This window comes from Eurytemora carolleeae, unplaced genomic scaffold, assembly GCF_000591075.1.
Source record: "Eurytemora carolleeae unplaced genomic scaffold, Eaff_2.0 scaffold158, whole genome shotgun sequence".
Classification (NCBI taxonomy): domain Eukaryota; kingdom Metazoa; phylum Arthropoda; class Copepoda; order Calanoida; family Temoridae; genus Eurytemora; species Eurytemora carolleeae.
The window spans coordinates 254,432-281,014 of NW_019396117.1; the positions used below are offsets into that span (position 1 = coordinate 254,432).

General features: G+C 31.5%; 2 protein-coding genes across 3 annotated transcripts; both read left to right on the forward strand.

Moving 5' to 3' along the window:
• Positions 1 to 6,731, forward strand: LOC111695440 (uncharacterized). 2 transcript variants are annotated; one of them, XM_023464765.1, is made up of 7 exons: positions 1 to 75; positions 382 to 584; positions 2,270 to 2,370; positions 4,237 to 4,305; positions 4,784 to 4,835; positions 5,790 to 6,408; positions 6,573 to 6,731. In XM_023464765.1, exons 1-6 carry the CDS (start codon positions 45 to 47, stop codon positions 6,378 to 6,380), a joined length of 1,047 nt encoding a protein of 348 aa, XP_023320533.1. In that variant the 5' UTR covers positions 1 to 44; the 3' UTR covers positions 6,381 to 6,408; positions 6,573 to 6,731. The 2 variants fall into 2 exon arrangements, with proteins under 2 accessions (XP_023320533.1, XP_023320532.1); XM_023464764.1 differs by having other exon boundaries at positions 5,790 to 6,731.
• A 7,409-nt stretch (positions 6,732 to 14,140) lies between these two features.
• On the forward strand, positions 14,141 to 24,922 carry LOC111695456 (glycosyltransferase 25 family member). Its single transcript, XM_023464789.1, has 14 exons — positions 14,141 to 14,436; positions 15,388 to 15,475; positions 16,109 to 16,199; positions 16,619 to 16,781; positions 18,047 to 18,113; positions 18,448 to 18,578; positions 19,444 to 19,716; positions 20,283 to 20,346; positions 20,800 to 20,953; positions 21,315 to 21,424; positions 21,850 to 21,904; positions 22,381 to 22,541; positions 23,277 to 23,325; positions 24,472 to 24,922. The coding sequence occupies exons 1-14, from the start codon at positions 14,343 to 14,345 to the stop codon at positions 24,640 to 24,642; spliced, it is 1,671 nt and encodes a 556-aa protein (XP_023320557.1). The 5' UTR covers positions 14,141 to 14,342; the 3' UTR covers positions 24,643 to 24,922.
• Positions 24,923 to 26,583: the final 1,661 nt, after the last annotated feature.

Sequence of the window (26,583 nt, forward strand, 5' to 3'; positions counted from 1 at the left end):
AGAAAAAAAAATGTTTTCTAAGTCGCAGAACTAGAATATTCAAAATGAAGGGGATAACTCAATCAAAAACACAAGGAATGGTTTCAACATCTTTAATCACAAATCAGGATTTTTCAAGAAAATGTAGATAACATATTCGATCCTGTTCGATCCTGTTCGATCCTGTTCGATCTTGTTCGATCCTGTTCGATCCTATTCGATCCTGTTCGATCCTGTTCGATCCTGTTCGATCCAATAAATTTGTCTATAAAGCCAATTTTTCATTTTTCGGCTAAACGTTTTTGATATAAAATTTCTTAAAAGTTTAGGTAGAAATAGCTCCCCGGACATACTTATATATTAAAATATTAGTTGAATTTCTGTGATATTTGAAACAATTAGAAGAGATAGAAATGTTAGAAGAAATATCGAAATATGAATATCCAACACAGGGTCCAACCGATCTAAATTACCTAACTGGGAGTTCAACCGATCTAAATTCCTTGACTGATGGTTCAACCGATCTAGAAATCATGACTGATGGTTCAACCGACCTAAATTCTACGGAAGATCAAGATGTGATGACAAGAATATCTGAGGACCAGGTAACGACATAACGATCCACAATCCACTGCATATCTTTATATTGACACTGTTAAAAATCCTAAATTCGTGAAACGAAAGATGAAATATAAACATTGCATTCTCTTTTAAAGAAACTAATTCCGTGCATCACACCCATGTATCTTTGCAACCTGATCTTGACTTTTGATCCATCAAAATTAAAAAATATAAAGGGATTACACAATTAGAGTTTGAGATGAGCCTTTAGTTACTTATATAGTAATGAAAAAGAAAATCATATTTGAATAAAAAGATAGAGAAAATGTTATTGAGAAGAGTTAAAGACGACATTTTCATAATTTTCATTCAATACGTGTTTTTCGAAACTCCCTGTGCATCCCTTGGTATAGTTTGACATTATATAATTATACCATCAAAGAATATTTTCAAATATATTTAAGTCATAGAAAATTGGAAGCAGGCAATTTTACGATAAAATATAAATTTATAATGTTCGGATTAAAATATATTTTTAAACTAAAATGAAGGGTTTGAAAAGAATCAGATAAAAAAGAATTTAAAGGAGAATATTTGACAAAACGCACATCAATGCATTTAAATGTCGTAGAAACCAGTTATCCCACATTTTTATATTTAGTACTAGATTTTCATTGTAGTTTTTTATAATTCTTTTGACCTGATAAGTATTTTTCTTCGTACATATAAACTATGAAAATTTAGGTTAAAAAAAATGTTTTCACCAGTGGGTTTATAAAAAAACCTGTAAAAATCCTGAAAAGACTAACTCTGGAATGATCTGGGGAAAATTTGTTAAATTAAATATTTACATTTTTCTTTTATTCTATGTTTGGTTAGGCCTTCTCTGTGGCGCCACGGGACGTTTAGGGGCCCAACACTGTGGCTAGGACAGACTAAGGGGCCGAGCACTGTGGAAAGGATAGGGATGGATATAGGGACCGGGGGCGGAGCTTTGCCGGAAGCAAACTTTCTCACTATTCATGAGTTTGTATTTCATGATTTTATATTTCCTCAGTTTTCTTATTTCAGGATTTGGTACATCCATTGTTTGTATTTCAGGATTTGGTACATCCATTTGTATTTCAGGATTTGGTACATCTAGTGTTTGTATTTCAGAATTTGGTACATCCAGTGTTTGTATTTCAGGATTTGGTACATCTAGTGTTTGTATTTCAGGATTTGGTACATCTAGTGTTTGTATTTCAGAATTTGGTACATCTAGTGTTTGTATTTCAGGATTTGGTATTTCCGCAGTTAGTATTTCAGGATTTGGTATTTCCGCAGTTTGTTTTTCAGGATTTGGTATTTCCGCAGTTTGTTTTTCAGGATTTGGTATTTCCGCAGTTAGTATTTCAGGATTTGGTATTTCCGCAGTTTGTATTTCAGGATTTGGTACATCCAGTGTTTGTATTTCAGGATTTGGTACATCCGCAGTTTGTATTTCAGGATTTGGTACATCCGCAGTTTGTATTTCAAGATTTGGTAAATCCGCAGTTTGTATTTCAGGATTTGGTATTTCCGCAGTTAGTATTTCAGGATTTGGTATTTCCGCAGTTTGTATTTCAGGATTTGGTACATCCGCAGTTTGTATTTCAAGATTTAGTACATCCGCAGTTTGTATTTCAGGATTTGGTATTTCTGCAGTTTGTGAATTATTAGAATTTATTATTTTTTCCATTTTGTTTAGATAATTCTGAAGATCCCGTATTATGAGATAACAACAAAAGACTCAATAATTATTTCTATTGTTATTCTTCTCTGGATCTACTCAATAGTTCTAATATATAGGTATACATTAACTTGGGAACCTATGAACCGATTTGCCACAAATTTTGACTCTTTAGAACTTCAAACCCGGGGATTGTTCAAGCTACAACTTTAAAAATAACTGACAACATACCACTCTACTAAAATAACGAAAAAGAAGTTTTCGAGTTTAGTGTGGGAAGCGGTTTGGCCATAAGAGCGAGGTTTAAGTATTTATCCAGGTATACCTCAGATTCTCTTGACGTTCAATGTCAACACAAGGCTACAATCCCGTGATCTCTCAACCCCACTACCAATGGGAGCGATATCAGCTCGTATGTTTCAACAAGAACAGCTATTGATGTCAACAAGGACATTAATAATTAATTGATCAATGCCTCAACTAGGACACGATCCATATGGTTACAATCCCGTGAACTATCAACGCCACTACCACTGGGCGAGATCTCAGCTCGTATGTTTCAACGAGAACAGCTATCGAAGTCAGCATGAACACTAGCATTTAATTGTTCAATGCCTCAACCAAGACACCATCCACACAGCTACAATCCCATGACCTATCAATGCCACTACCAATGGACGGGATTTCAGCATAACAGCATAACAAATCTCAAAGCAATTATCGCTGAAAGAAAACTTAATACATAAAACTCGAAAATCTAAAAAAATAAAAATAGAGAAAAATTTTTTGAAAAAATATGTTGTTACTAAATATGAAGCTATCTGGACGCTTCCCAGTCCCTTTTCTAGTAACAATTTTTAAATCGCCATTTGTTCATTAAACTTTTTACTTTAGTAAACAAAAATTTCAATCTGTGGATTTTCAAAAATCGTATAAGTCGAAATATTAAAGATTAAATATGTTTTTATACAATATTAAAGATTAAATATGTTTATATACAATATTAAAGATTAAAGATTAAAGATGTTTATATACAATACTAAAGGTTAAATATCTTTATATACAATATCAAAGATTAAAGATTTAAGATGTTTATATACAATATCAAAGATTAAAGATTAATGATGTTTATATACAGTACTAAAGGTTAAATATCTTTTTATACAAAATTAAGAATATAAAGTTAAAAAGTTAGCACGTAAGTGAGGTAATGAAACTAAATGCATTTTGTTTAAAGATTCCTAGAATTCTAAAACCTATTCGCATAATATTATAACTTTCCTGCCACCAGGAGCCACAAGAAATTTGTTCTGAACCCCAAAATATGCCAAATTACATTAAAGCCTTGCATAGTATATACCTAGTCTACACATTAGATTGTGTAAATTTTCCTAAAATCCAAAATGTGCAACAATTCTGAGGAATATAATTTTTGATTAAAAAAGAACAAAAATTAAGTTCAACTATATTCATTTACAGCTTCCCAACAATAACAAAGCTGTTAAAAAAAAGCCAAGATGAATGATAATTGAATCGTGTCTGGGAACCCTCCCTCCTCCCTAATATATCTAATTAATTCATACCATTTCTGAATGCCACACTTTACTTGAAATAGCGCCCACTGGCCCTTTAGCATCATATATATATTGCTTTTCTGGTAAATAGGTGTTTGTTTGTCTGATTGTATCCAATAAACGTCAAAACGGCTGAACCGATCAGGCCAAAATTTTGTGTGGGACCTCACGTGGCCCCAGGGAAGAGTATGGCCAATCAGACTTAAAATATGTAATCTTAAAATATTTTTATCTTAAATTATTTAATTTTGTAAAATTTTGAAAATGCACGAAAAAATATTATGAAATCCGCAAATAAAAAAAAAATTTCATACTGTACAAAAAGAAGATGCTCATAGATAAAGCCACAATTGAATGTTGAAAAAGCCTAGTAATTAATAATTTCAGCATTCATATTTTTATACTTTGCAGAGCTTGGAAGAAGATTTTAAACTATCCAGACGATTTTACCAGAACTCCGAAGGGAATGGATTTGTGGAGGTAAACAATGACAAAGACGACATTAAATGTTCAAACTGTAGTCTTTCCCTTCCATGATGGTAATATTGTAAGTATTTAATGTACATCAGATCTCGAAATTGCGTGATTTTGTCTTTCTTGCGATGCAGCACCGGCAGCAGTATGTTTTTCATCCCTAGAGACGGTTTAGAAAAATATTGACACAGTACAAAGTAATTTAATCTTGCTTTAGAAATTTAGAAATGAAGGTTGAACCAATGAACAAATTAGAAATACCATATTTTTGATCAATATCTCATTTTAGAAAGATAAAACAGTAAAACTCATATACCCTCCATTTTTCAATTTTTGTTTAATAAAAGAAGAAAAACTAAAATTGAATTGTTGTTTTCAATATTTTAGAATCTGTTCTTTCTTCAAAATTGTCAAGGAAACACAAATTGTTCAGCTGTGGTATTCCAAGGGTCAGATAAAACAAATATTTTTTCTTTTTTTCTAGATGGGTTTTTGATGTTTTAAAGATCAACAAGGAGAACAGGCTTAGGGAAAAGGTGATATAGATAAAAAATAAAATTTATGTTTTTGTAAAATCTAATTTTTTTTTTTTTTAACTTTTTCGACTCAAAATTTTGTTTACTGTTAACTTTTCTGGTAAAACGTTATAATAACGGGTTTTTGAACTATAATACAACAAAAGATTCATACTTTATCTGTACAATGTGATATCAGACGGATTCTAATATTCAAATTGAAATGCACAATACTGAAATAAATGCAAACTATGATCAATAGAAAAATATTCAAAACTGACATTTTAAGTAATTGATAAAATTTCCGTATACACAAACGTAATTATTAATTATTAAAATTTTAAATCTTTTCATACAGTGGTAGGCGATTATTTCAATACAATAAATACGACTTTTTAATTTTAGTTTTGATTGTTACAGGCTTTTTCGAAATACAAGTTTACAAGATAATCAAAGAGAAGCTTTTTAATTGACAAATTCTCTTTTTTTCATGTTTATGTGTATCTTTGCTGTTTAAAAGCTTGGTATAAATGAAAATTGAACTCGAAAGTCGTCTTTATTGTATTAATATAATCGCCTATTACTGTATTAAGTACTTTGATAAAAATTTTAAAATCCTAAGTAAAAGTTACTTCAAAGACTTAAAGTTATGCAAAGATGTAAATATTTAAACATTAAAAGGGAGGGCCGGGCGCGCTTCTTTTCAAAACAAAGAGCAAATTTTAAACTGTTTAAATTATAATACAGTGATGCCCATAATACTGTGGTATAGGAAGAAGACTTATTTTTTATTTACATAGTCCACCGAACATTAGACACAGAAATTGTGTAGTTTATACACAGGCCCATTTTACTTGACACAGGATTTTTAAATTATTAGTTAAACTATTTTCTTTAAAATACACTTAAAGATTGTTTTGATGTCGTCTTCCTATTCCACAGGTTTCTAGCTTTAACTGTACAATATTTCTTTAGAATGGTGTGGATGTGGAAATTGGATTGCAAGAAATGAAAGCCAAGAAAGGCCGTGTAGGGTTAAGGGATCAGGGAGCAACCATCCAATCCAAAAGATCATTTAGATCCTTTCAATCCAGTCACAACAGGGATTTTAGATTCGGTGGATCCCTGGACAACCCCAGGCATCAAAGCCTGATTGGATCCAATCGATCCCTACAGCTGGAATCCAGATATAGAAAAGAATTAAGAGGAAATCGAATAATTTCAAAAAAGGATAATCAGTTCAATCCATCACTCGAATATGTACAACCAGTATCTCTAGAACATGTACAGCCTACAACTCCGGTACATAAAACCAGCTCTGAATGGTACAACAAATCCTTTGAATCAATTGAATCTCATAAAGTGTACATATTTAAAACGGAGGATAGTATTGGATCAGAATCAAGGTACACTCGAGACCAGAGGCTGGGGAGCTCAGGGGTTGATGATATACAAATCCTTGAGGATGGTGTAGAGGTCTATGAGAAGGATGAGGATGAGGATAATGAACTCTTATCTCGACGAAGTTTAAAAATGTACAGCATGAGTAAACAAACTTATGTATAATTAAATCATCATAGCTACTGAACTAAAGGAACTGATTACTCGTCACAAACTCTAATTATCTAATCCCTGTAGCCTTGCAACATGATGACCTTAATTTTCTGATCTAGCAGAATTCCTAGTTTGACATATCAACGGCCAACGAAAAAAGATGCAAAGAAATTAGATTGTGAGGCAAGTAATCAGTAAATTTAGGACACCCCTCCCTCCTTCTCGAAGAAAATATATAGATCAAAGGAATTGAGTCTTAGTCACAAAATCAAATGTTCTTTGAAACACAGTGTCGTAGACCTTAGATATTTCAAACTCTGAATTATGTTAGATAAAAAAATCAATCTATCAATTCAGATTGCAGTTTGGGGCAAAGGCTCAATTCCTTTAAGATCCAATTTTTTATGATAATTATTATTATTGTTATTTTAATTGTTATCATTTTTATTAACAAAGGGTTTTAATGAGATCAAAACACATAAAAACTTGATTTCCTGATCGTCTATAATTTAGATCTTTGTAAAATGTAAATTTTTTATCTAAGATTTGATTATTATTGCTTCTAAACCTTTTATCGATGTAAAATAAAATGAATAATACAGACTATTTATGAAAAGTTAGCTAATAGTTATAAAACTTTTTGATTATACATACCAAGGTTACAATGCAAGGAAAGTTATTTCAGAGGTGTACGCATCTTTTGTACTGCAGGTAATGTAAACACAAGACGGATGTCGAAGCCTGACATGGAATCCATCTTTCACATAAAAACTCAATGAAATATTCTGGTTATAGGAAACTATTATGTGAATTATCAAAATTATCAAAATTTAATGCTTTTAACCTCCTCGGATACTAAACGAACACTGACGCATCTTTTCTTGTTTACAAATTCCGCCCAGAGAGAACTGGTTTCAATATGTACGCAGAGTATACGCAACTGCAATTAGCTTTCCTTGCATTATAACCTTGGAGCATACCATATCATATTGAATTATATAACACCAAGCTTTAACATGAAAATTACGCACGGAATACTCATAGAATCATGTGGTTTTTTTTGCCTACAAATTGCAATAAATGCATTATCTTTTCTAATTTTCTGGTAAGTTCCAAAAATCCCAATTTAGCGCTACGCCAACCTGGACTACCTAGGTTAGATGTGTTTTGTTTCTTCAGATTTAATTTGATCGCGTTTTTGGAGAAAAATTGAGTTTTTGCCACAACCTCTAATTTTCTAATTTCTATATCTTTGCAACCAGTGGATATAAACCTTTGATATTTCAAACTTAGATTATTTGACCTAACAGAATTAATAATTTGAAATATCGAAGGTCTACGACATTGGGTTGCCAAGATATAGGGACAAGAATATTTGAGTTTGTGGCAAACACTCAGTTCCTTAAAACTCACCTACAGACAAAAAAGTTTAAAAAAAGAGAAATTATGTTTAACAGTGTCCAATTGTTAAATATAAATATAAAACGGTTAAATTAGCTTGATGTGAGATCAAATAAAATGTGGGAAACCCTGATTTTACTAAACCAGGGGTTCTAGAAGTTTTAAAACTATTTCATCTCTTCAGAAAAGTTTCCAGTACTTGCAAACAAATGCAGTTTTCTTTGATAATGAAAAAGAGCGAATTATATTGACAATATTTAAATAGACGTAATTCGTGACCCATTATGTAAAGAGGGGGCGCCATGTCTGATTCACAAAGGTATCCTTTTAATCTGATCATTAATGAGGAAGCTATCTTCGTTTTTTTCAGCTTTTTGCAGTATTGCTGTCATGAATCATAAATTCGAAACATCAATTTAAACAAAATATATTGTGGATATCTCATGTAATCTTTATCAGAAAATATATTGTGGATATCTTATGTAATCTTTATCAGAAAATATATTGTGGATATCTCATGTAATCTTTATCAGAAAATATAATGTGGATATCTTATGAAATCTTTATCAGAAAATATATTGTGGATATCTCATGTAATCTTTATCAGAAAATATATTGTGGATATCTTATGTAATCTTTATCAGAAAATATATTGTGGATATCTCATGTAATCTTTATCAGAAAATATATTGTGGATATCTCATGTAATCTTTATCAGAAAATATATTGTGGATATCTCATGTAATCTTTATCAGAAAATATATTGTGGATATCTCATGTAATCTTTATCAGAAAATATATTGTGGATATCTCATGTAATCTTTATCAGAAAATATATTGTGGATATCTCATGTAATCTTTATCAGAAAATATATTGTGGATATCTCATGTAATCTTTATCAGAAAATATATTGTGGATATCTCATGTAATCTTTATCAGAAAATATATTGTGGATATCTCATGTAATCTTTATCAGAAAATATATTGTGGATATCTCATGTAATCTTTATCAGAAAATATATTGTGGATATCTCATGTAATCTTTATCAGAAAATATATTGTGGATATCTCATGTAATCTTTATCAGAAAATATATTGTGGATATCTCATGTAATCTTTATCAGAAAATATATTGTGGATATCTCATGTAATCTTTATCAGAAAATATATTGTGGATATCTCATGTAATCTTTATCAGAAAATATATTGTGGATATCTCATGAAATCTTTATCAGAAAATATATTGTGGATATCTCATGAAATCTTTATCAGAAAATATATTGTGGATATCTCATGAAATCTTTATCAGAAAAAGCTTTCAAGCTGGTACAGTTGTTATTTAGCCATGACACTCGACGTCACTCTAGAAATCAGAAAGTTTTTAGTGCTAAGTACAACTTTTCTTTCATAATCAAACCAACAAAGTAAAACTAATTGCAGGGGAATCTCTGATTAAAGAGTGTCATAAACAATTCAAAACATTTAATTTCTGTAGTAAAAAATGGTGAAACCTTTGAGAGACAAAAATCTAAATTCAAAGGGAAGCGGTTCAGAAATATGTAAGGGGTTATTTCATTAATAATAGATTTATATGGATTGTTTTTTTTTTCTATTTACGAGAATACCCACATGGACAGAAACTTCTCAGAAACAGGTTTACCACTATCGCACAATGCAGTACAGTACAGTAGAATACAGTAGAGTACAGTATAGTACAGTAGAGTACAGTGTAGTACAGTACAGTACAGTACAGTAGAGTACAGGACAGTACAGTACAGTACAGTACAGTACAGTACAGTACAGTACAGTACAGTGCAGTACAGTACAGTACAGTCAATTGTCTGGTGAAAATAAAAGAATACAAATGAATTAATAAGCGCTGACATTATGTAAATTATTATATATGGATTTTGTTGTTATAAAAGATGAAAGGAAGTTATGAAACAGTTTAGGAGAAAACAAAAAACTATTTAGAAAAAAAAATTCTGCTGCAGGCTGGATGGAAAAAATTGAATATAAAAATGGATTTTAAGGTTTATACTGTAATATTACTGCCATTTTTACCTATTGAAATTATCAGTTACATATTTCATGTTTCATAATATGTTCAATATTAAATCCAAGAATTAAGAAAATATAAACTAGCACTAGACTTGCAATTTAATATTCGTTAACACTCCCTTTAAGGATAGAAACTAGGGGATTATAAGACAGATTAAGATTGATGTTTTAAGATTACCAACAACAAGGTTAGCCACCACTTGGCTTTAAAGTTTACCAGCTCTCACGCTAAAATCGATTAGAATTTTGACTAATCAATTCTGCAAAACTAAAGCTGACAACAAGTGTTTTTTAAGTTCTAAAAAGTAGATGTTTAAGGTTACCAAAAAAACTGAGTTAGAACATCAAAATCTAAACACAAGGTATTGCAACACTTCAAAGTGGACCCTGTCTTGAAGATCAATGCAACTTTTTATACCATTCTTAATTTTTGTGCCACAGTGATATTGCCAAGCTACATTTGTTGCATGCAGCGTGCTGGGTAGACTTTAAACTTGGTAGTCCAGACTGGACAGTACTACTGAATGCATATACAGTACATTAGTACATGCTGTACAGGTTCGGATCATGCAATTTTTATAGAGTGGGGTGAACAGGAAACAATCGTTTATGAAATTAACGAACTTGGATAAGAAATTTGACATCCAGCCCATGTGCAGCTTCGCAAATACTATCTTCCTACTATCTTCCTGAAGGCCCTCGGTAACGAACTTGGAACGAAGGGTTTCCAAAATGAAGAATGTCTCCAGCCCTACCTACAATCTGATTAGATGAGAGTAGGACGGAAAGGATAAAAACAAGCAAAACAAATTAAATGGTTGAGAGGTAATTTGTACTATAGCAGAAAACTGGGAAACCTGAACACTTGCCACAATTCCTTTAATTTTTCACTTCCTATATTTTTTCTACTTGATTGTGAAAAAAATTAGATTTATCTATTTGATTTAACAGAATTCATAGTTTGAACTATTAAAGGTCTACAACATCAGTTTGCATAGAGGGATTAGAAAAGTATAGTTTTAGGAGGCCGATTTATTCTTTTGCTTGACAAGTATTTGGAAGATTAGAAGGTTATGAAGAATACATTTTTCAGACTCTTTCTATTTGGAAATATACATTTCTATAATGAACTTCATTCTTATAGCCTGTACTTACTTTAAAGTTCAATGCAGATGCAAAATTGGTTTTTTTTTCGCCAAACCACAAAATATGCCAATGGAATATATTTACGAGTTCTCATGGTTGTCATTAAAGTCTTGAATGTTTAGTGGGTCACCCTTCAGAGGGGAGGAAGGCCAGCCACAACAATTTCTAGTCCGAGCCACATTCTCCTCATTTTCTCGTCCGAACCACCTCTAAATCCTCGTCCTTCCAGTATTATTTTCTAAAAGTGTCTAGTCCTCCAAGATGAAACTATTTTTTAAGCATCGGGACACGTTAGGGCATAAATGAAATATTGAATTTTAGTAAATCGAAAAAAATAGTTTCAAATGAGTTGAAGTTTTCGAGTTCTATTATCTTAAAAATGTTAACCATTTGTACGCGCATTTTTAGATATTCCTGGTGTAGAATGCCGCAAATAATTCCGAGGTTATAGAACTTTAATCTTTTTTGTTAATTATAGTGAAAACCACAGATTTTTCCGGGTGGTTCCATGGGGAAAATGATAGGCAGAGGTATGCCAAATAATTTGCTATTTATTTCATATCGTAAAGGTTAGCCATTACGGAGGCAGAAGAGTTTTAAGTTTTACCTAAATAAAGTTTGACATCATTCTCATGTTTCTAAAGTTTCAAACATGATTAAATCATTGCAATACTTTAGTCTATCCATTTTTTATGCCCTAACGTGGCCAGATTTGTTAAAAATAGTTTTATATACAAGAATTAGAAATTTTTAAACACATAATAATCGAAGGACGAGGATTTCGAGGTGGTTCGGACGAGAAGTTGTTGTTGTGGCTGGCTTTCCTCCCCTCCCCTGCATCCATGTAAATATATGCATAAAATATTTTGTCAAGAATCTCTATTGCAAAAACAGAAATTTCTAATTTAATTTAAACATTGAATATTTCCAATTAATTAAAAAAAAATTGCTAATTTTATAGCTTGTAATATTTTCGTAAATTGAAAAATGAAAATGAAATACAAGGTTACATTAAACAAAACCTAAATGACGACCTTAAGCTTTAAACAATGTTATATCATTTGGAAAAGAATGAAACGTTCCGAAATCTCTTAATGCAAAAAAATTAAAAGTTTTGATTAATTTAATCGGGTTGAGTCGCTTCCACGTTATTGGATACAAACAAATACCAGGACAAGCAAAGTATATATATAGAGCCTAACATACAAATATCTGATATTTGATATAATCTTTTAAAACTGTACCATGGTGTATTAAAAATGTGAGTTATATTTTAAAATTCAATCATCAATGAATGGTTATCAAAATTAAGAATATAGAAAAACCTGAAGCTATTTTTTTGTCTTGTTGTAAAATATCTAATACTTACTTGGGCACCCCGCTGCGTCTGGAAACTTAAAGTTTAAAAACAGTCTTCCACTCAACTTGGAATTTTTAAATCAAGCTTAGCTATCATCAAAAATCGGACATAAAAACAAACAAACAGACGAGCAAAGAATACTATTTTACGTATGTAATGGCATGAATTGGATAGATAAAACAGAAACAAAAATCTTATTTAAGAGTTATTTACGAAAGATGAGAATTCAGAGATAACCTGCACTGCACAATTCCTTCCTCCTTATTTCTTAACGTCAGTAATGAAAAAGATAATGAACAAAAATATGTTAAAAATCGTTGTATTGAAAGGACCTGTATGTATGACATAATTTCAAGTGCACTCTCAAAATAAAAATAAAAAATAAAAAATGTACAATAAAAACTTTTTAAAAATCCTTTCTTGTTTCCTTTGCTTCGTATCCTGAACTAGAACTGGCATTTCCGGTTCAAGCTCACTTTAAAAACTTCAGTATATCAGTATAATTCTGTAAGTAGGATTTATTAATATGATTAACATTCTCCATTAAAATAAGATTATAATTGAACATATCATGCTATTATTATTATTTTTTATATCACAAAATAAGTAAATCTCCATGTGGACATTCCCTTTACAGATAAGTTATTGTCGTCCCACTCGTATCTCATCCTTTATGAATAACCCTGTATGTATCCCACCTTTTATTGCTATCGATCTGGAATTCTCCTTATCTATTTGCTCCTTAAGTGAATTTGTTATCATTTGATCTCTTTCTCAGACTCCTCCCCCTTACCCCCCCCCCCCCTCCGACCCCAATTCTATATTTGAGCAGACATCCGTTGTATCTATCTATCCCCAAATTTAGGGGTAATGTTTATCTATCTATCTATCTATCTATCTATCTATCTATCTATCTATCCATATGTTTCTCCAGCTGCAGTAGTATACCCCATACACTAGACTCAGAGCAAACTTACAGTGATCAGCTGTTGACTGAAGTTTATACATTTAAATCAACATAGAGAAATTAAAAACGAAGAGTTTTAAGGCTTTTCTCATACAATTCCTTCGGATGTACATAGAGATTCCACCAGTATAATTGTTAGTGATGTTCATAGTATATATTACAGATATATTTTGTATATAGTGTTGTGCACAGTGAACTATATACCCATATATATTCCGGTTTGGTTTATTTTGTACGTCTGAAGGGATTTTGAGACAAGCTTAATGTTTTTCATTTCTCTATGATTTCTATATTTTTTAGATTTATTTTTATTTATATTGTTTTGAAAATAATATTTTCAATTTTGAGTAGTTTTCCACTGTTACACTCCTCACTACATTCATTGTAAAAATACTTTTATTTTGATCTCAAACAAAATAGAAAAAGTAAAGCCCTGGCAAAAACTTTTTCGCACATAATACAGATATATGGCCAATTTCTTAATCTTGCTACCATAGGCACAAACATAGGTCGTACCTATCCACGTACTGCTCTGGTAGAGCCTAACCATAGTGTGACTATGGTTGTACCTACGTTAGCATGACTAAGAAATTGGTCAATAAACATATTTGTTATTATTTCTAAAATAATTCATTTAACGTTTATAACTACTTTAGTAACTCTTATGCCACAAGAATTGACAGATTTTTTCTCTTTTCAATACAGAAAATAAAGAAAATACAGAAAATACAGAAAATACAGAAAATACAGAAAATACAGAAAATACAGAAAATACAGAAATACAGAAAATACAGAAATTACACAAAATACAGAAAATACAGAAAATGCAGAAAATACAGAAAATACAGAAAACGACGACATCTTCTTAATTGTTACTCAAATAAAGGGTACCGATGTGAATCAGGAGACCCTTTAATATTAACTAAAATCTTAGATAATTAAATTTTTTTCAAAATGCAGAAAAAGAACTCGAAAATTTAAAATAAATAGAGAAATAAAATGATCTAAAGAAACCAAAACAAGTCCTATCTCTGATTTATGATGGTCCTGGTTCTCCCTGTTCTCCTGGTTCTCCAGATTCTATCCTGCACTGGAACCCTGAAACCACCAACTGTATTCATCTCCGTCCTAGGTAATAAACTAGTTCTTTTGGTTCTCCAGGTCCTAGTTAATAAATAGTAAATTAGTAAATATGATATCACCAACCCGACCTTTCAACATGCCTAAGAAATTAAGACCTTTGTTTACAATATTTGATCGTAAGCAAAGGAATTGAATCTTTGCCACAAACTCTCATTTTTTAATCTCTATATTTGTGCAACCCAATGTCATAGACCTTAGTTATTTCAAACTATGAAATCTGTTAGATTCAATAATATTAGTTTGAAATATTAAAGGTTTACACTAGAAGATTAAAAAGATACAGGAATGAGACAATTTTAGTTGTGACAGAGACTCAATTCCTTTCTAAAATATATTTCTTACATATCTTCGTTTTTAGAGATTTTAATATATTTAAAGTCACATAAATTTCACTGCAGGTAGGGGATGATTCAGTTCACGTGGCTTTAAATATTTCAGAAAGCTGTGACTTTTGATCACAATTTAACCCCTTAAACTTAATTTTTAACCTTTTTTCTTAAATACTTGGTTGTCGGCATATACGTTTGGAATGAAAAATTATAAAATAAACAAATCTGTAAGTTTTAAGATTGTTGAATTATAGACCAAAACACGTTTTATTTCAAATAAAGATACCGAATGCTTCTCACTCTGGTAAGTTCGGGGTGAGTTGCTATGTACCGTCCCGTTTTGCCTTTTATAGTACTGTACAGCTTGCTCTTGCTCCTTAAAAGTCGGCCCTGTTCTTGAAATGAATCTGAGTACACAGTGTAGCATGAGTTGCCTGAGATTTGACATGTCCCGATTTATAAATGGAAATTGGATTTCTCAGATATGTAAGATAAACATTTAGAGGAGAAAAAAATTTTTTTGTATGTTTTAAATTTTGAAGATATTATTTAATCCTTAATTTTTCCTTTTCTTATATTTTTATATTTTTTATAATTTTTATAATTTTCAGTACGGAATAAAGAACACACTCTGCCATATTTCCTGACTCAGTTGTACAATCTGGACTATCCTAAAAACAGAATCGTACTGCACATCAGGTTTTGTTTGTTAACTTAGTTTTCTTTGAGCCAATGTACAAGAAATTTTATGTTGAATTGTAGATCCTTAAAAAGTGCGTGTTCAGAAAAAAAGAAAGAACATCTGATTTCATGTCAGAAGTTCAAAACTTTTTTGTTGTAGATTTTCGAAAAGAAAGTTTTAATTTAAAAAAAAACATTTCAGATTTTCGATGAAGTTACATTTAATTAAACCCTAATTTTATGGCGGATCTACTAGAATAAGACAAATAGTTCAGCACTATTTTCAACTCTATTCAATGTTTCTGTGGAGTTGTAAGGATATCTTGATTTATTAATCCCGAGCTAAAAACTTTAAAATGGGATACTCTTAGTTCTGAAATCGCATTATCTGAATCTGTGGACATGTTTATTTTTAATTAATCCTCTCTTTTTTCATGCAACATTTCAAATTTCCCAGCTTCTAATTGGCTGTTCAGGATTCTGCATACGCCACTCTGATTGGTTGAATTTTAGACGCTTTCCTGGATACAAACTAAAGATCAAAATAATCCTTAGATTAACAACAAGAGTAAATTAAGTATTGATCTCTATATCCACAGTTGTAAAGCTTCCAGCTCAGCTTTAATATTAATAATATCGTCCATCATCTAGAACCCAGAACAACGAGGATAGAAGCTTGGAACTCCTTAATATGTGGTTGGAGAGTATCATTGAGAAGAAGGAATATCATAATATCATCAAAGTAAGAATTTGGAAAATATTCTTTAAGATTTGTATTATTTTTATTATCTATTATTATTATGATACAGTCCCTTAGGTAGCAAGGTATAGGTTATCCTTAGTTAATAGAACAGCCCCTTGTTTTTCTCAATACTATGAGGAGTAATAATTGAAAATAAAAATTTCAATCTTCCATGCAGTTTACTTTAGTTTAACCTGGCTTAGACAGGTAATTTAACTCTGAATTTATTTTTGTAAAATCAATGTTCGAATAATCCTTCATCTAAAAAGTGTTTAATTCTGTTTATTTATCCTTCATTGTTTCTGCAGCATCAGCAGAAGCCACCATTGAAAAAAAAATCAATTTTCGACTTAAAACAAAGGAGGATATATAATTCATCCTTGATCAGACAAAGACCTGAGGGTACTGATGTGAATCAGAAACGTTGTGAATGTATGAATATAAAAGAATTTTTGATTAGATTTTCTTTGGCTGATTTTTTCTGGTCTTTGGACTCTGATGTTTTTCTGACAGATTTATCAGTTTTGTCTTTTCTGGTCAATCAGAATCTGACAGTTGTGGCACCTATGCTGCCATCCATAGGTAATGTTTAGTTTCGTAAAGTTTAAACTGAAATATGTATTTTAAAGAACTCAAGACCCTTAAGTCTCTTTAACGAACGGATTACACATAGTATGTTACAGTGCTTAGGATCCATTTAATTTTGATGCGGTTCCGCACTAGAAAAAAATTAATCCAGGTCATTTCTTTAAAAGGAATTGAGTTTTTGTCACAAAATCAAATTTTCTTATCTCTTTCTCTTCGGAACCTGATGGTGTAAAGCATTGATATTTCAAACTTAGATTTTTCTATTTAACAGAATTAAAAGTTTGAAATATCTAAGGTCAACAACCATAGAGAATAGAATATATAGAGAGGAATTAAAAGAATCTCTCGGTATGAATATTTTCAGTCCCTTTCAGCCTGAAAGGGAGTTCAAAGTGTACAAATCATGTAAATGATCACAAATTATATGCAGTATAGAGTACATTAATACAGTATGTTCCCTAGTTGTACAATCTGGACTATCCTAAAAACAGAATATTTTCTAGTAAATTCCTCTCTATATATTCTATTCTCTATGTCAACAACACTGGGTTGGTAAGATACTAGGGATTAGAAAATCAGAGTTTGTGACAAAGACTCAATTCTTTTACTGAATTTTTTTAACAAAGCAGAATTTTCAAATTTTTGTCTTATTTTTTCCCTTACATTTATGCTAGAACTCGATGAACCATTCAGAAAACAGGAAATTTTTACAATCTCTCTTTTTTCAATAGTTCAGATTTGGGTTTTGAGAATAAAAAAGTTTTTGGTTGATATTTTGCCCCTTGGATCCCCATATTTTTGTGAATCCGGATCCAGAAAGCTAAAAGGGACAAGGTGTTACAATAATCTTGATTTTTAAACCTTTCTGTGCCAGTGCAATTGTTTAAAAAAGAATTTAATTACCTTCCTCAAATTCGTGGCTTTTTAATCCTTTTATCTTTTACAATCTTCAATGTAGCGATAGTGTAGAGTGTAGACCTTTGATATTTCAAAGTATGCATTCTGTTTGATCAAATAGTCATAGTCTGAAATATCAAAGTTTACACCATCAGATTGCAAACTTTTTACTTTTTGAGGTTTGAAATTATTTCTTTTATGCACAGGGCGTTACAGTAACTTTTGTTCACAGGGCGTTACAGTAACTTTTGTTCACAGGGCGTTACAGTAACTTTTGTTCACAGGGCGTTACAGTAATTTTTGTTCACAGGTCGTTACAGTAACTTTTTTTCACAGGGCGTTACAGTAACTTTTGTTCGCAGGGCGTTACAGTAACTTTTGGGGAGGCATGTCGGAATCCTATTATTACGAACGTGTCCCTCTGTACAGGTATAGAAATATTACTAAAACTTTACATTTGCCTTGTTAATCTGTTTGTCTGTCTGCACATATCCAATAAACGTCAAAGCGGCTGTACTGAGCAAGCCCAATTTTTTTTTGTATATACAGACTCAGATGCGTCAGAACGAGACAGTTAAACAAATACCCCCCCCCCCCCTTTATCTTATGAGATAAATGTGCAATGTGTAGAGATGCGGTGTCAGTTGAACTAAAAGATAGAAATGAACTATAAGTCCTAGTTCAACACTCTCCTAAAGGGTAACTAAGATATTTCGTAAAACAATCCCTTAAGTTGAATGTTCATCTTGAAATATTTTTCTAGTACGATATTGGACCGGAAGGAGGTTGGATGCTTCGAGGTTCCCATGGTGCACTCCAGCGTGCTGGTCAGCTTGAGACAGGAGGAGGCCGACCTTATCTCCTATACTCCGGAGGATATAAAAGATTATCCAGGTACTTATTTTCCTTTTAAGATGTTTTAAACAAGACCTTTGCGACGAAAACAACTTATTTTAATTGATTTTTTTTTTCAAATCTTCACATAAATGTTAAAATCAAAGTGAACAAGTAATTTTAAGTATTCCAATTCAATTAAGAAGTATTATCAACTTTTCACAACGGTAACCTTGAAATTTTTATCTAAGTTAAACGGAGAATGTCACTTCTTCAGGGCAGAAGCCCGCTAGTGACTTTTTACAATTTCAAACGGGAAAAATTATCAGTTTTTAAAAGAAAAACAATTGAAAATATCGATGCCCTGTTCAAACTTCAATTACTTTATTTGATGAAACTTTTTGAATGCACTTCAAATTTCGTTAACAATCCTTTCAGTTGACAAAAAAACATTGTTTTGGGACCACACGACGATATTATCATGTTTTAGGACCGCACGATGATATTATCATGTTTTAGGACTGCACGACGATATTATCGTGTTTTAGGACCGCACGACGATATTATCATGTTTTAGGACCGCACGACGATATTTTCATGTTTTAGGACCGCACGACGATAATATCATGTTTTAGGACCGCACGACGATATTATCATGTTTTAGGACCGCACGACGATAATATCATGTTTTAGGACCGCACGACGATATTATCATGTTTTAGGACCACACGACGATATTATCATGTTTTATAGGACCGCACGACGATATTATCATGTTTTAGGACCGCACGACGATAATATTATGTTTTAGGACCGCACGACGATAATATCATGTTTTAGGACCGCACGACGATAATATCATGTTTTAGGATCGCACGACAATAATCATGTTTTAGGACCGCACGACAATGATATCATGTTTTAGGACCGCACGACGATATTATCGTGTTTGCTCTCTCCTGTTCCTTGAACGGTATCCCCATGCACGTGTGCAACCAGAAAGAGTTCGGTATCATCATGCTACCTCTGGACGACGACCAGAAACTCTCCGATGACCTAATAACTCTGCAGAATACCCTGGTAGAGGTCACAGTAAAGAATCCGCCTCTGATACCTGATTCAATCTTTCATAGGTTTCTTCCGTCTGCCCCGGAGCCTAGTAAACTAGGCCTAGATGAAATATACATGATAAATCTAGGTTAGGTAAAGGGAATGTTAACATAAAGTCGTAAACTGAAAAGGGTAAAGAGTAGAGACTAAATAGAATGATAATGATCTTTCAACCCTTAAGTATTACAAACCCTTTAAAATGCAGTAATATTAATTTTGACGAAATTTCATTCTAATTTTGACAAGAATACCTGGATTTCTTTCTAGTCATAATTAATTCAATAATAATTGAATGATTCAAGTTTTAATGGAATTGATTTTCTAATTCCTTTACATATCTTTTCATCTGATTTCGTAGACTTTGGATATTTCGAAATATAAATTCTGGTATTATCAAGTAGTGTAAATTTGAAATATCAAAGGTTTACACAATCAGGTTGTAAAGATTGAGTGATTAGAAACTTTTGTTTGTGGCAAAAATTCAATTTCGTTGAAACTTCAAATCCGGGACTCACTGTGAACATTTTTATATTTACTCATTACAGACACAAATCAGATTTTAATCCAGCCCATCCCCTTTTTTAGCGTTTAAACTCCCATAAGTCTTTTTTAAAAAAGAAAAAGAAAAATATCTCATTCACTACTAATGTTTAGAACGAAGAAAAGACAGAAAAGAACGTATGGAGTATAATTTTAGGCTCCTTGGAATTGATTATAGGTAATAGCATTTTTTTTTTAATTAGCATTTCAAATTGATAATGTAATGCTCTAAGGAACTGAGTCTCTGCCACAAACTCAAATTTTCAATCTCTATATCTTTACAACCTGATGATATAAACCTTTGATATTTCAAACTTAGATTATTTGATCTACAGAATTTGGAGTTTAAAGTATCTAAGGTTTACAACATTCGGCTCAAAAAAACAGAGTTTGTGGCAAAGACTTAATTTCTATCTAAAGTAATTGAGTCTTTGTCACAAACTTAAATTTTCAAATCACAATAAATATCCAACCTAATGGTTTAAACCTTTGATGTTTCAAACTTCGATTATTTGATGAAACAGGATTCTTAGTTTAAAATATCAAAGGTCTTCGACATCAGACTGCAAGAATATATGGCTTATAAAATCAGAGATTGTGGCAAAGAATCAATTCCTTGCTAAATTTTTAGATTGTTTCCTGCAATGGATGGGGCGAATATAGGTCCGGAGTATCTAGCAAAGCACGGGATAAAGATGCTTCCTGGATTCTCAGAACCATACCATGGACGACCTTTAAAGATGGGAGAGATAGGATGCTTCATGTCTCATTATAATCTTTGGCAGGTCGGAGCCTAGAGTCTAAAAGCCAGATTCAGGTTTTAAACCGGTTTTAAACTGGTTTCAAACCAGTTTTAAGCTGGTTTTAAACCGGTTTTAAACTGGTTCAAGGACTAAACTTTGATCAAACCAAGATCAAAACCTGATTTGCCTTTTAAAATTGCAGCACAGTGTTCAATTGTTAACTTATGACATTATCTATTACATCAGGCTCAAACTATTTCTAGGATATCCTAGAGAAGAATCATGATATGGTTCTAATTCTAGAATGTTACATAAGGTTCGAACTATTTCTATGATATCCTAGAGAAGAATCATGGTATGGTTCTAATCCTAGAAGATTTCATCAGGCTTGAACTATTTCTAGGATATCCTAGAGAAGAATCATGATATGGTTCTAATCCTAGAAGATGATATTAGGTTCGAACCATACTTTATCTCTAAACTGCAAAAACTTCTGAAGGAGCTCAAAGAAAGGTAAGATTTAACGAAACTATCTCTGAAATAATATTCCTCCCTTCTCTCTAATTCATTAAATCATGCTATTTCTGTACCTGTAGCGTACTATTCATTATCTTTGCAATAATAAGAGAATGGGACAAGAATTCAGCTGTCATGTAAACTGCAAATCTTTTGGAGAAATACAATTTTTGGTACAGTGGTAGGCGATTATAACAATACAATGAAGAAGAATTTTTAATTAAAGTTTTGATTGTTAACACGTTGTTTTCGAATTACAAGTTTACAAGTAAATAGGAAAAGCTTTTGAATTGACAGCTTCTCTTGAATTCTATTTATATGTGTTACCCTGCTGTTTAGCAGCTTGATATAAATCTACATTAAAATCGAAAGTCGGCTTCAATGTATTGATATAATCGCCTACCACTATATATTTTGTTTAGAAGAAATGAATGGGATCTAACATTCCTTGGTCGAAAACGGTCTAAAAATGCTAAGGTGAAATTAAAATATAAACTTTAACCGTTAGATTTATATAAAATAGGGAAAATGTCAAATGGATTAAAAATATAGGAATTGAGCATTACAAATTTAGATTTTCATCTTTCCATGCCAAAAATACTCTACGACGGCCAAAAATACCCTAAGACGGCTAAAAAAAACACTAGACGGCCAAAAACAATGCATTTCATCAATGACACACTACACAACACATTTTAATTAAGGTTCTCAACCTAAACTTAAACTTCTTAATATTTTAGAATATTTATAGTTATAACCCTACTCATCCCTTCTGAAACACTTTTAAATTTGAAAAAAATGACCCAGACATGATGTGCGATATACCGTTAGAACTGTCCTCATAGAGCATGGGATCGTGATGAAAGAGAGCCAAATAAAAATATCAAATTTTAATTTGTTTTTTTTTACATTAAGAATATTGTTAAAATATCTAAAAATTGAAAACTGTGTAGGAGCCCTGGTTGTCTGGCTCTGATCAGCTGGTGCAGGTGGACTACACCTACTGGACCCTGGCCTACCTCCTCACCAAGGAAGGGGCCAGGAGGTTGGTCCAAGGGAACCCTCTAGACAAAATGGTCCCGGTAGATGAGTATCTACCGATCATGTATGATAGGGAAGCAACAAACTCATTTATTTACAATCGTGGATTTTATAACAGTTTTTTTGTGGATTTTAAAGTTGAGATTGTTTTTTAAGGGATTGTTCAGGTTTTCTAAAAAGGGTTAAATCAAAGTTTTATTTAGGAAATCCCTCTTTTTAGATCTATTTTAGATTTTGTTAAGATATAAACACCCTTTATTTTAAAGGTACAAAATATGTTTGCCGCCAGTGAGAATATACATGTTAAACATATAACACCAGCTTGTTAAGCACTATGCCCTTGAAATTTCAAGTTTCCGTCTGATAGTTATAAGCTATGAAGGAGTTTTAGCTTGGCGTCATCTCATGATAATAGTTCAAACCTCAGCTCTTTCTTATTTTCTCACTCTTATAAATGTTTATGAAATTTTTGAAGAAATTGGAATTTTTCTTGAAGAATGGTATTTCCAATTTTCTTGTCGTATACTGAATTATTTCAGCAAAGATGAAGATAAAAAATTGATTTTACAAAAAAATAATTATTCGACCAAATAATTGGATTAAAGGACAACAGAAATGTTCTTAAAAATAAAAATAAATGTTGAAACCAAGTCTGTTCTTATATATGTGATAAAATAAAAGGTATTCAAATTAAAGTCTGATGAAAAATGTGAACAACCCCTTTAAAAGTCTGATGAAAAATGTGAACAACCCCTTTAAAAGTCTGATGAAAAAATTAAAAATTAATCAGCTTGTTTGTCTCCCCCAGGCATCCGAACTCAACCTGGAAATCTTATTTTACCAATAGAGATCTCAAGGCAGGAATTCATTCAGATTTAAAATAAAAGATTTTTGTATTTTTGTTTCTATTTTGGTGTGTTAACTCTACCCGTCCTCTAATTTTTCAATCCTTGTATATTTACACCCTGATGTAATAGACCTTAAATTATCAAAACTCCGAGTTTTGTTAAATTTAATAATCAAAGTTTAAATATCAAAAAGTCTACGCCATCGAGGACCAAATTTAATTAATTTAAGCTGCATCACTGAACCACCAATTGCCGGTTCAAATTTGAAACACCACACCGATTCAAATTTAAAGAATCAGAAAAGATTTTAAGCATTGATTCAAATTTGAACCGGCGGTAACCAGTTCATCGACCCCTCAAATTCATTAAATTCGGTCCCAGGTTGCAATTATTTAAGGATTACAAAATTCGGATCCTATTATAGCCATAAAATCTGATAATAAATAAAAATTGAATATATTTGGAAGAGGGTCCAAATGTGAAAAAACACATATACGTAATGATAATAATGATAATGATAATGATAATAATGATAATAATGATACTGATAATGATAATAATGATAATGATTATACTGATTATACTAATAAAAATGAAACTTTCTAAGCCTGATAAATTTCTCTGTTTTCATTATCTTTTTTTGTAATATGTCCAAATGTTTTTTTATATTTAAATGTCTTTTTGAATGAAGTATTTGAGAACTATTAAAATACATATCAGTATTATACTTTAACTACTACAATAATATCAACAACAATTACAAAGGAACTGAATTTTTGTCACAAATTCTGATTTTCTAATCCCTACATCTTTGCAACCTGATGGCGTAAACCTTTGATATTTCAAGCTATTATTATTTGATCTAAAAGAATGCATAAACTCAATTCCTTTGGATTAAATGGATTATCTTAGATTATTTGATCTAACAGAATTCATATAGTTTGAAATATCTAAGGTCTACGACATTGGCCTGCAAAGATATTGGGATTAGAAAATCAGAGTTTGTGGCAAAAACTCAGTTCTTTTAAATTGGATATTAATATCAAAATTAAGAATATGATAATAATAATAATGATGTTACTAATAAAAATGATATTAGTAGCAATGATATCAGCAATAATTAGAAAGTAGAATTGAATGGATACCTGGATACAGGGTCTGAGTGTTGAACCCCTCCTAGTGTATCCAACCCACTATACTGGAGAACCTGGATATATCTCGGATACAGAGGGAACCAGTATCATTGAGCTCCCAACCTCATCCAACCATTCAACCTCATCCAACAACTGCCAACCTCCTGAAAAATGTTCCAAAGACGAACTCTAAATTTATTTTTATTTTTTTACAAGTAAAATTTTTGTGCCATATTTAAGCTTGACCAATGGCTGTGAAAAAAGATATTTTTTTGGTTTATGTATTTCTTTCAAAAGGTAAAATATGATCAAAAAGCACTTTTTGTTTAAAGGGGATTTAAGTTCAAGGTACCCTCAAGGTACCCTCCATTCAGAGAAGGCAAAGCCTCATTAACAACGGTACCCTTAAAAACCTTTATCTGATCTTAAATGTGAAGACATTGTCGTTTATAAATAAATTCTAATAAAAAATATAATTTTTTTCTTTTAGTAGAATTGATATCTTTTTTAAGGCTATCGTTGTGATTTTGGGCGTTGTCGTCTTTGCATGGAGGGTCACTTGGAATTACACTTAAAGCCTCTTTATAAGTTTGCATTTCTGTACTTAAGTGTTTGAAAAAGAGTCCACTGTTTAGGAATCATCAACTGTAAAGGTTGAAGCCACTGCAAGCTATGCAATGTACAATATACAGCAACCGTACAGTGGACCCATTTACATAATTTCTCTTTATTTGCATTTAAAATTTTTGCTTATTTAACACTTTTTTACTAATTGTGTGTTACTTCTTCTTAATATTTTGTCAATGTTTGTGTTCTACAGTAAGACTCATAACACTATGAAATAGTAAAATGATATTTAAGAATTTTAGTGTAATTCCAATTGTGATAAATCAAATATGATTAAAAACCGACATTGTTAAGTGAAATTGGTCTGTGTGCACAATTACTGTGTTTAGTGTTCTTTAGACTCTTTGAAATCCAAAGGAATTAAGTATTTGCCGCAAACTCTGATTTTCTAATCTTTGCAAACCAATGTCGTAGACCTTACATATTTAAAACTATGAATTCTGTTAGATAAAATAATTTAAGTTTGAAATATAAAAGGTTAATGCCACAAGGTTGCACAGATATAGGGATAGGAAAATCTGAATTTGTTACAAAGACTCAATTCCTTTGAGTCCGATAGTCAATTCTCCCTCTTCCATAGTTTTATTGGTCTCACTGTGTAACGTTGTTTTACTGCACTCTAGGAGAAAATCCTATCTAATTTATCTAACTCCTTGCATTTACTTCTACTGCTTCCTTAATTAAAAGTGTTTTACTACGTACTTACTAACTGGGTGTGACTTTTTACTAATTTTTGTTACTTAAAAGTAACTATGTGTTTTTTTACTAACTTTTAGTTATTCTAAATCTGTGTTTTATATATTTTTAAAATGTATATATATTGTTCATAGATACAAGAATTTACCAAATAAAAGACAAGAGTGAATATGTTTTGTAGGCTAGATGTAAATAGATTGATATACATGTGTATTTTTAAATATCTATTTTTTTCATTGTTGTAATATTTTCTTAAAACAGCCTTTTCACTAAGAAACAGAGTTCTTGCCACAAACTCATATTTTCTTCAGGTTGCAAAGATAATGGGGCAGAAAATCAGAGTGTGTGGCAACGAGAGGTATAATCGAGATTTTACCTTCAAAAGCTTTGTCTGATCCAGAGTACATGAGATATCAACTTGCCTTATTCACTCTGAAAATTGATTACTTTTAATTGTGGATTCTCTGCAATTGCCCATTGTTAAATAAGCGAGAAAAACGATGATATCTTCCTCATCGAACAAAGGTTTAAATGGTACCGTTAAAAATCGGACATACCCTTTTTTATGGAGAGTCAGCTGTAATTTTAACAACTGTGACTTTAACGTTGAGTTGATTGTAGGTAGGTTTTACATCAAAAATAGATTGTTTAAATATGTTGGTGGCATAATATTGATTGAAAATTATAATCCTGTATTTTTGATTTAGAAAAAAATCTTTTAAGATAATGATGTTAGTTTATTTTTATTTCAAACGCAATCTTGACATTTTACGGTTTTTTTTCTCATATTGCTATATTATATTAAAATATG

Bases quoted from the DNA above. Each gene is read 5' to 3' on its own strand.
- LOC111695440 (XM_023464764.1), top strand. From the start codon at position 45: ATGAAGGGGATAACTCAATCAAAAACACAAG. The intron at 76-381 runs GAATGGTTTCAA...TGAAACAATTAG, and splicing joins AACTCAATCAAAAACACAAG to AAGAGATAGAAATGTTAGAA. The intron at 585-2,269 runs GTAACGACATAA...CATTTTGTTTAG, and splicing joins CAAGAATATCTGAGGACCAG to ATAATTCTGAAGATCCCGTA.
- LOC111695456 (XM_023464789.1), top strand. From the start codon at position 14,343: ATGATGGTCCTGGTTCTCCCTGTTCTCCTGGTTCTCCAGATTCTATCC. The intron at 15,476-16,108 runs GTTTTGTTTGTT...TCCATCATCTAG, and splicing joins AGAATCGTACTGCACATCAG to AACCCAGAACAACGAGGATA. The intron at 19,717-20,282 runs GTTAGGTAAAGG...ACTAATGTTTAG, and splicing joins AATATACATGATAAATCTAG to AACGAAGAAAAGACAGAAAA.